Source organism: Thalia democratica, chromosome 1 (genome assembly GCF_965202585.1).
Source record: "Thalia democratica chromosome 1, ktThaDemo2.hap1.1, whole genome shotgun sequence".
In the NCBI taxonomy this organism is placed as follows: domain Eukaryota; kingdom Metazoa; phylum Chordata; class Thaliacea; order Salpida; family Salpidae; genus Thalia; species Thalia democratica.
This window is the reverse complement of record NC_139165.1, coordinates 83,901,866-83,913,206: the sequence shown is the minus strand read 5'-3', so window position 1 is coordinate 83,913,206 and position 11,341 is coordinate 83,901,866. Positions and strand designations below refer to the sequence as shown.

General features: G+C 26.3%; 1 protein-coding gene across 1 annotated transcript; it reads left to right on the top strand.

Moving 5' to 3' along the window:
* Positions 1-5,738: 5,738 nt before the first annotated feature.
* Positions 5,739-6,473, top strand: LOC145840414 (kelch-like protein 35). The gene has a single exon (XM_082947672.1). The coding sequence runs from the start codon at positions 5,739-5,741 to the stop codon at positions 6,471-6,473; it is 735 nt and encodes a 244-aa protein (XP_082803798.1).
* Positions 6,474-11,341: the final 4,868 nt, after the last annotated feature.

The following is an 11,341-nucleotide window of genomic DNA, read 5'->3' as shown; positions in this document are numbered from 1 at the left end:
CAAATCCGGCCGTATTTTCAAAAAAATCTTGCCCAACTTGGCCGGATTAGCGAGGAAGCACTGTACATGATAGTTTTATTGCGGCAATAGATAGTATTTTATTGGCAAGTTAACTACTGTCATTAAATATATCCATATGAGTTTATTTTCTACACCTAAATAAATAAGTTTTTCGTATATGAAGACTAAAATGTTGCTTTCTTTTATCTGATGGGTATTTACAATTAAAAAAAAAAGAGTTGATATGTTTTAGTTTAACATGATACATTTATATTTAGTTTAGACTTTTTTGCTATAAAATAGAACGTGATATAGTTTTTTTTTTCTAATGCAGCAAAAAAGAGGAGCTTAGCTTTAAAAAGTACAAGAAGCCTGTAGACAAGAAGCCCTACGACAAAAACCCTGCGACAAAAAGCCCTAGGGCAAAAAGCCCGAGGACATGAATCCTGAAGAAAAGAAGCCGGAAGACAAAAAGGCCAAAAAGAACCATTGTAGACATTTCAATGACTTTATAATTTATACTTAAGTTTTATGTAATATTTGAATAAGCTGTTTATCGCTTGATAATGTTTTAATAAACGAAAGTACTAGCGTGAATAGAAAGCGTGTTATTTGTTCATTTTTAAGACAGTGGAAGCAATATTGTACTCTTTACAATAATTTTGTTATACCTATAAATTATTATCTACTGTCTGAACAAAGGAGTTCTCATTCTCTTTGACACTGGAAAAAATAAAAACGGTTTTTAATCTATCATTGTAAATAAACAATAATAAGTTAACCTGTGGTCACACTGTTAATTTATCAACTATTTCTGACATTAGTTTTAAGCAACTTGTTCTAGAAGTCAATCTTTATTTATTACTGAATTACAGTTAGTGGTGTTGAGTCTTACTGTTAATTTATCAACCTTTTTTGACATTGGTTTTGAGCGATTTGTTAAGGAGTTCAATCTTTGTTGACAATTGACCTTCAACAAGTGCAGGGTTACCAAAAAACTTGACAACATAGAAAACCCTGGAATTTGAGAATTTAGGATAAAACCCTGGAGTTTAAGAAATTTTGAAATAAAAAACCTGGAAAATCTGGAACTTTAAACACCATAAATATATAAAGTTTTATCAGAATCAACTTTTTTTTTATATAAAAAAGCACATTTTAAGTAGCTTTACTGTATCTATTCAATGTTTTTATTCTGTTTAAGACAGATTTAACCTTAAACTTAATTTTAAACTAAAAGAAGACTCAACAATGTGTACCTTTAAAAACCTGAAGGAAATTTGGAAATCTGGAAAAAATTGCCAAAATCATTCGGGAAACCTGACCATTGGTGTTGAGTCTTTTTGTGAATTTTTCAACCAGTTTTTAAATTGGTTTATATCAGATTATTTCTACGCTGATAAGGAAATTTATTCTGAATTTACTTGTTTTTATAACTTCAGTTCATTCAAAATGACAGATATAAATTATTTAACAAAGTGATTTAAAGTTTTGAGATAGAAAAAAAAAGACATTAAGGAAGTTATTTTGAATGTTATAAAAAATATGTTGTAGAATTTGAAAAAGTTTTTTGTTACAGTGCATAGCGACCAACATAGTTTTAAAGATTATTTGATACTAGTCAAGTTATTTTAGAATTATAAAAATTTAAGATCATAAAAAATTTTATAACTTAGTTTATTAACTTTTTTCATAAGCATGTTTAGTATTAAAATATTGAGTTTCTAAATTCTTTATTTTCCTTTATTTAAAAAATAAAAGACTTAATTGGGAGATTAAACAAAATTTTGTTAATGTCATTACTTGTACTTTAAAAGAATTTTGATAGTTTTAAATGTTAAAAAATAACTGTTGCTTTAATGTAATAATTAATAACATTTTATGTTGTAATTTATTTGTAGTTTATATAGAATGCATCCTTGTTTAAAGAGCATTTACATGAATATCAACAAAATGAAACTGAAAGACCAATCAAAAATTAATTTGTAATATTAACTGAATTCATATTAAATTAACACTTAAAAGGTTTGTTTCTTGATATTTTTCATTGAGTTGATTGGTTTTGAGCAGTTTATTTTGAAGTTCAATCTGTATTGACTACTGACCTTTAACCAGATGTGTTGAGTCTTACTGTGAATTTATCAACCGTTTTTAATATTGGTTCTAATCAGATTATCTCTACATCTTTATTGTTTTTTGTAAATCTAATCTGGATTTATTTGTTGTTTTGACTTCAGTTAATTCTCAGCTCGGTTTTGCTACACATTTTGGTGCAGGGTTTCCCAAACTTTTCTTCAAATGGCCCCTTTAAAGAAATTAAAAAAGCTATGGCTACCTTTAACAAGATAACTCAAAAACTTACCATTAAAAGGAGCTAAGAATTTTTTACTATTCATTAACAAATGAAGAATATCTAGTGCAAACTTCAAAACTACCATTTGAAACACCTAAGACCTTTTTTTGTTTTTGCTTTTCAACAACAAATCTAGAATACCTAGTGCTGGTTTTAAATTTTGACATCATAATCCCCCTGTGGCTTTTTTGCTGCTCATGGCCTACTGAGTACCTGTTAATGCCCCCTAGGGTGTCACTTGGCCCATTTTTAGGAAACTCTGTTTTAGAGATTGGACTAAAACAACATTTTTAACCACTTAGTTGCAAATTGATTAGGGTTTATGTTGATTTAAGTTATTGTTGTACTATTGACTTTTATATTTGTTTAGTTGCCAATTTTCTTAAGTTTTTTTACTAATTTTCATAGTAGCTAAATTGAAAAAATTTGATGTTAAAAATATTCTAATTGTTTTGTTTACGTTTAAATGTTGGTAAATATTTTATATTTAAATTTAAATATAGAACATGGACCTTAACTATAATTCCGTCTTCTAGCCATAGATTTAGCTAAGCTACCTAGCAGAAATCCTTCACCACCTTAATAAAGTGACCATCAATGCTAAGGGTAATCCTAACAATTTCAATGTTAAATATTTTTTGATAAAAGTGTTTGTATCTAATTCAATGACCGATAGTTTTGGTTAAAACTTCAGGTTTTTAGACCAGAATTGATTTATTTTTCTGGCCAATATAAGCTTATTGTAATGTTAGTCTTATCAAAAATTACACGAATGTGAACTCATCTTGAATGGCTTTTTTTGGAATTTTTTTTATTACCAGACTTTAAAACTAATTATTTTCAAATTCCTTAAAGCTAACTTGGATTTTTTTTTTAATTCTGAAGAATGTTCTTTTGCTTTACTTTTTACAATAACTTCCATAGAAGTTGGGTTTTAATTTTGTAGTGGGGCCCCTTTAAAAATGTTGAGTTTTTTTTTTCTACAACTTAATTTTACAAGTTTTCTCCAAAAATAATAACTTTTTAAATTTTTTTTTAACATACTAAAAAACTAAGTAAAAACTTGTAGTTAATATATTTTTTTTATACCATAAGCCTAAATAATTTTTTTCAAAAATTCCAAGTTTGCACGATTTTCAATTTTTAGGTTTACAGACTTTTATGCAAAAATATTACTTTTTTTGATAATTTTTATTTATAACAGACTTGTATAGTTAAATTTCATAATGTAATAACTTTTTTTTCCCTTATTAATTATTGTTTTTTTAAATTATTAAAATAAATACTTATTCTTGCATAAAAGTCTGTAAACTTTTAAATTGAAAATCATGCAAAATGATATTTTCTGAAAAAATAATTAAGCTTATGGTTTAAGAAAAAGAAAATAATTAAGTAATAACAAGTTTAAATTTAGGTTTAATAAGTATTTAGAAAAAAAAAATTAAAAAAGTTATTATTTTGGGAGATAAACTTGTAAAATTAAAAAAAAAGAAAAAATCTCAAAAGTTTTAAAGGGGCCCACTACAAAAATCAATCCCCAAATCGATGGAAATTATTGTGAAAAACAAAGCAAAAGAACGTTCTTTAGAATAAAAAAATTCCAAGTTAGCACTAAAGAGTTTGAAATAAATATGTTTTAAAATTTGGTAAAAAAATAATACAAAAAAAACCATTCAAGACAAGTATTTGCTTGTAAAATTACTTTGTCTTTAAAATAAACTTTGTCTGAAACTGTTTTACAGAAATGCTCAAAATATAATTATCATTAAAGTCGTTTGAATACTATAACGATGAATGTATTTGAGATAGAAATAGTAGCCTTTTAACAGAAACAAAATGCATAACATTAACAAAAAAGTGTAGTTAGAAGTAATTTAAAGATAATGATTTTTAATAGTAATGAAATTTATTCATTGTACCGAGTAGAAGTAAAATCAGAGTTGAACTAGTATAATACTAAAATTATACATACTTAAATAACAATAGATGTTTACAGGAATTTTATTATAATCTATTATGTATAAAATCGTATAACGTTCAAATAATTTTAGAAATAAGTTGAACTTTTTGCTTATAAATAATGGCTATTAACTTATCAAAAAGTGGTCTTTCACAACCAACAGAATAATTAATAAACAAAAAAGATGTTAATAATAAACAAAAATTACTTGCTCAAGACAAATCTAATAGTTTTGAAAAAAATGTTTTAGAGGTTCAGTAAAGTACGACTTCGTCGAGTTTTGCAAAGAAATATGCTCTAAAGATTTGGATGTAAAACATTTACAATCTAATAAAGATATACAAGGTAAAATGTTTACAAGTTTTAGCTTTGCGTTTAAAATTGTAGTAAAATGGTTGTTATTTTTTTATATTTGTCAAAATAATTATAGTTTTGCTAAATTGGTTTATTTAGTCTTGAATATATTTAAAACTGTAGATTTTTTTTATCAAAACTTTAAAAAACAAAACGTTTTTATAAAGAAACCGAACATTTTTGATTTTTTGCATTAAGTTATTCTTTAAAAAAGTACCATTTACAAATATTACCGGCTTTAAACTGATTTGGTTTTCATTTCAACTTAAACTTGTTTAAGAAACTATATACTTAAAATTTATATTTATTTTGTAAATACTCAAATTTGTAGAATAGTAGTATAATTTTAGTTTTAGTCTCTTTTACTTACAAAATTATTTTTAAATGTTTTTAGGTGAAGCTATGCAAAACAATAATCATCTAGCTTTGATTTTTAAAAGGAATAAAGCTTTGCTCAAAGAAGATGTAATCTTTGGAAAAAACTTTTTTTTTGATGAAAAAGTATCTGTTAAAAATGTCACTTTATTATACACCCTTGCGAAAGTCTTCAATTTATCTCGTCTTGAAGAAACAACGTTGTCCTACATACAACGTTGCTTTTCAATGGTAGTAGAAACTCAAAGCTTCTTGGAGTTAAACTTGGAATTAATTGCAAAAATACTTTCAAGTTCAGAAATAAGCATTCACTCTGAAGTTGAAGTATATTATGCTGTCATTAATTGGTTAAAGTACAAAGTTGAAGACCGCAGCAAGTATGCAAAAAAACTGTTACTAACAGTTCGCCTTCCTTTACTTTCGGATTGCGCTGTAAACTGTGTTTTGAATAGTTCTTCATCATTCATTCAAAATAATGAATTCGCTCATGAACTAAAAGAAAAAGTAGCAAATACGGATTACTCTTTCAAAAACAAACAAAGCGTATACTATAAAACTAGATATTGTAGCCAGGAAAAGTTTCACACGTTGATTTTCGGTGGCTTTGAAGAAACTTGTTGTAAAGCAACAAATGATGTTAACAAAATCAAAACAAACAACTTGAATAGTATAAAATTTATTCCAACTTTGTATAAGATGCTTTACTATTCTAAATCAGTTTGCATAAAAGGCGAAGTCTACTTGCTAGATGTAGTTGATCATGAACAAGATATTATAACCTCTGTAGAAAAATATTCACCGTGGAAAAAAACCTGGACCAAATTTGCTAGTATGGTGGATGATCGTAGATGCTATACAGCTTGCGCATACATGGACAGCATATTTGTGATCGGTGGTATGCTAATGTTAGATTCGTGGATAACTCTCAACTCCTGCTTGCAGTTCAATACTACGAGCAAAAAATGGAAAGAAGTCTCAAGAATGAAGGAGGCAAGAGAAGGATTAGTTAGCACTGTATTTGAAGGAAGAATAATCGTGTCTGGAGGTCAGGACATTAGATACAGAGCCTTGAATACTGTAGAAGCGTATGACGTGATATCTGACAAATGGTCGTCAATGCCTAACTTGGTTAAAAGTATACGTCATCAAAAACTTTTAGCAGTTAAAAACAAACTGTATGTTGTTAGAACAGATGGCAACGACTGCGAAGTATTTGACACGATAAGTAGAAAATTTGTTGTTTTTAAACAAGAATTTAACTATGACCATTTCTATCAAGTTATTTCAATTCAGAATAAAATTATGATTTTCTACACAGGAATCTCTTCAATTATTTTTTATGATGTTGAAGAAAAAGAATGGTCTGAACAACCGTTTGACGCTACCAAGGATCTGAACGGTTTTTCAACTGTAAAAATACCTTGGTATTAATATCCTTTGAAACAAAACATTCTTGTTATACTAAACTTTTAATTAAAACAGTTATAACTCTATTAAACAGTTCTGGATTTAAAACAATTATTCTTTAAAGATAGTTTACACAAAAGTTTAACTTAATAAAAAAATTTTATATTTTATGAAACCAAGAAAAAACCTACTGTTAATAAATTAGTCGCAGGAATCGTTTTCATCTACTTAGTTTTGCAAACTATTGTGCTATTTTACGTGTTTATTTTTGCTTGCTCTGTGTTTTGTAATAAACTTGATGTTCTGGTTTTTTTTTTCTGTCGAAAGAGTATTTTAAAATGAAAAGAAATCTAAAACTTTCTTTAAACTATGTGAAATAGTTTTATTATTAATAAAAAATATGTAGTTTAGTAACTTGATCAACAATTTCAAAAAAAAAAAAAACGAATTAATTTGTCTTAGGGTAAAAAATGTATTAAATAATATAATTTTTATTAATTTTAGGAGGAAGTCATTAATTATTAATTAATGACTTCCTCCTATTAACCCGTTTTGATCTTGTAACGTTTGATGTAATGAATAACAGTGGTGTATTATAGTATTTTGTCAGGGATTTGAAGTTTATTTTTGTCTAAAAATCCCCTAACTTAAGACTTTATTAATTAGCTATTAAAAGCTTTTTTGTAAGTAATATCATTGAAATAAATCAATTAAATGAAATAAGTTCGAAGTTAATGTTCTACAAAATACCTATATTTTACAAAATTATACAATTAAAAAAATTTTAAACTTTTTTAGAATTACTTATACTTGCATGAATATAAAATTACTCAATAAAAATGGTTTTTACTCTTTACAGTAAAATTAATAGATATAAAAATGAATATATTCATAAAACGACAATATCTGTTTTATTTACAAAAAATACCAATTTCTAAAATTTACAATACAACATAAATGTTAGCCTCTCATTGCACATTATATATTACACAAAATTATATTTTAGTGAAATTTTATAAATAGAATAGATTGCTTGCTTATTTAATGTAAATTAGGTATTAATTCTAGAAAATCAAATCTGAATTAGACTAAAGTTAAACCAAGATGAACTTAGCTATGCTTTTTATAGTTTTTAATTATATACAAATGAAAAACTGTGAAAAAAAAAAATTAAAAGTTAAATGTATAATACAAGACATAGAGAAAAATAGTTTGATGGCAAGTGTCAAACGTAAGACTTAATGGCAGTTAATCTAAAAAACAAAAAAAAAGCATAAAAAATATTTTTTTAATGAATTATAATATACAAAAATTTTTATAGTTTAAAAAATATTCTATCACAACCAACCTGAAAAATAATACTAAAGCGAATTTTTTTATATAAAATAGCTAAATATATTTAATGATAATAACAAAATAGAAGTATTTTAAGTCAGACAAAGCATAGAATTTGTTAAAAAATCTACAGGTATAATAATATCTAATATAAATGAAAACATCTAATAATAAAAAACATATATCTGAAACAAGTAATGTTTATCAAAAGCTAAAGTAGTTACAAAGAAAAACCTAAGTTTGTCCTAAACAAAAACTTAAATGCTTATTTTTTACATTTGTAATGAAAATGCATACTTTTTTCTTTTTTGATTAAAAATAAACTCATAACTTCCTCGTTTAAGCACATACAGTTTTATTTAAGTCTCTACCAAAAGAAATAAAACTTAAGGAATTTAATGTAGACTGACCAATGGTAATTCGTAAACACGTTATTTAATCTCTTTAAAGATGAAAATATTCTTTCAACTTCAGTTGAACACACAAGTATAGTCATTAGAGTTTGTAAAAATTTTATAGTTTTACTAAAATTATCAGAAATATTGTTATTCTTTATGTCAGCAGAGTTTTTATTTATCCCCCTATGTGCATTTCTTTTCGATTCTAAATACTATTAATTCGGTTTGTAGCTTTTTACAATCTGCACCAGGATAAAATTTTTTCACTGCTTCGATAAGGTCATAAGGAAGACATTTGGGATATTCTTAAATGTCCTATAAAATTAAACCTTTTGGCAAAATTTACCCTTACACTGTCACAAACTTCTTTAGCAGAAGAAGAGAGACATATGTTTGCATTATATGTCGCACTAGAATTACGAGCTCTATTAAAAGCATCTTGAAAATATTTCACATGTTGTTCAACTTTTTGCTAAGTTAAATTTTGCTTTACATTACGTTATACAAAACATCTACTTCAGGCATAAGCTTAAAAAAGTGTTCAACCAAAAATTGAACTTTTCATCATTTACAAGTTTTCCGCAGTTTTCTTCCGCGGCTGTTGTGTACTATCCGTAACAATCAGTGTTACTAACAAAGTATGTAAACTCTGTAAGTAACTCGTTTTTTCTCTCTGCAACTTTCCAAGCAGTTTTTGAGTTGTAGGAGTTGTATATATAGCTTTGCATCCAGAAAGAAAATACACTTCAACTACGCGTCTTTTTCTCTGGTTACTTACAAAGTAGGAATGTGATCTAATTTAGCAAAAAAAGTTCTGCCTCAACTAAAAAGAAAAACTAAAAAGGTTGCAACTAGCAGCCATCAAAAGCACTAATTTTAGCTGATGAGCAGCACAATGTACGTAATAAGCGTTTTCATATATTTCCCTTACTTTCACATGAACCCCTCCTATTCTTCCCTTCATGACCGAAGCACCGTCATAAGTCTAATAACTTGTTTTTTTTTTTTCACTCTGCATGATTTTCCCCAGCTCATTTAAAATAACTTCTGAAATAAATTCTGCATTTACTCTTTTTAGCTAAGAAATCCCGAAACCTCTCATCGTCACTGTCATTGTTGATATATCTTATCACTGCAGACAATTGGGTTTGCAAATTTACATATGTTGCTTCGTCCGCAATTACTGCTATAAAGTGTGCCTGCCGTACTTGAGATATAACTTCCTTCCTGTAAACTTCAAAGGCTCATAACAAAATAAAATGTTGTATTATTGGAAACACTCCTAACAATGCTTTACTTGTTTCAAAATGCGTTTTAAGATCTGTGTCAACTTTGCTAGCAAACTTAAGCAAAGATCTAAAGCCACCATGACTTAAAGAATCTTGAAATTTAATTATACCGTCTCAAAGCTATTTCTTGGACTCCGCAGAAAAGCACACTAATAAATACACTTATTTTAAAGCTTTTAACATGTACAAATACTAACAACTACAATACTATAATTTACTAATTAAGTTATACGATTGCAGTTACTTATATATTTTTGTTGACTTTACAAGTAATTAATGCATTAATAATATGCTAAATTTTATTTTGTTTAAATTAAAGTTGTTGTAAGTATCTATGAAAGTACTATGTTTTAGTATACAACTAATATTATGTTAAAGCTCTATATCATAAGGTCGATTAAAATTTATTAAAACTATTTTGTTGTAGGGGGGACTTTAGTACAAAGACCGTTTTAGCTTAGACAAAATTATAAAAGTGTTGAAAAGCAAAACTTTACTTTTAGTAATTAATTTTTATTTTTGTATAAACTTGAATTTAATTTTTTTTAAATATTTACTTACATATGTGTTCAGTCACATTTGTTTAGTACAACCAAGCTTTGCTGTTAATGTCCAGATCTTAAGGTGGAAATAAGTTAAAAATGATGTATAAAATTTTATGTATAGATAGTTTTAAAATAAAAAGTAATAATAGAGAATAATTATTTAAGCATAAGGACTAATTCAATTGAATTAATTATTCAAAAGTAAAACATACTTGTACAATAAATTAAAAGCACAAAGTTAATATAAAACACCAACACTGTTTAAATATAAACACAAAGATTTTAATATGATGATTTGGAATGAATTCTTTTAAAGATGTTGTAATGATTTATAGTAACATCTATAAGTAATGATTTATAGGTCAAGTAAGTTTATTCTAAAGAGCAATACAACAAGTTTAAATACTAATTTTTTGTCTTATTTAACCGGTCTCAGTAAAACCAACTAGTGTTCTGACTTTAAAAATATTTATATTATGCCATTTTATAAAATACATTTTTTATAATTTTAATCTTAACAATCTGTTGATTAAAAATGCTTTTGTTTTCATGCAGCAAAATAAACTAATTATGTGTAAACTGAATACTAGTAATTTTAAGGTAAATCATCTAAAAACAGCAAAGTTAATTGAAAAATTTTAATTTCAGTTTTTAGTAATGTTTATAGTTTTTAGTTAGTTGTGTTGCAAACATCGTTTTTAATTTCTGTTTTTCAACTTAATTTTAATACTTATCTGAATAATTTTTTTAAAACATTTGTTTCACTTTCTATAGTTTATCAAAACTTATGACGTTTATACAAAATAAAAAACTAAAAAGGTTTTTGAACTTTAGTACTATAAACAAACTTTCTTTAATGTTTATTGGTTATCTGTGAAAAAAACATCATTTTAAATGTCGTACGTAATAAAATCAAATTTGTTATCATAATCAACACCAACTAAAGTGATTTTACGACCAACACAACAAGCACCTTCTTTTTCAATTCTAATTTCCAAATATTTTGGAATATTACTGTTCAAAGGGAACTATTTATTTCTAGTATCAAAAACTTCCCAACTTTGCATAAATTCTTCACCAACTGCAAACACTATGTTGCCTATAGTAACCAAAAATGACTGATTCTTTTTTCTATCATATCAGGAAAATGTTTCCATTTTTCATCAGGGTGATAATACGCTTCTACTGATCTTAAGTAAATGTGTTAGCCTACACCACCTGAAACAACAATTTTTCTTTCAAAAACTGTACTTTCTGCACTGTTTTGTACTTCAATCATACTTTCTATGAAACTCCACTTTTTATATAAGAATTATACACCAAGC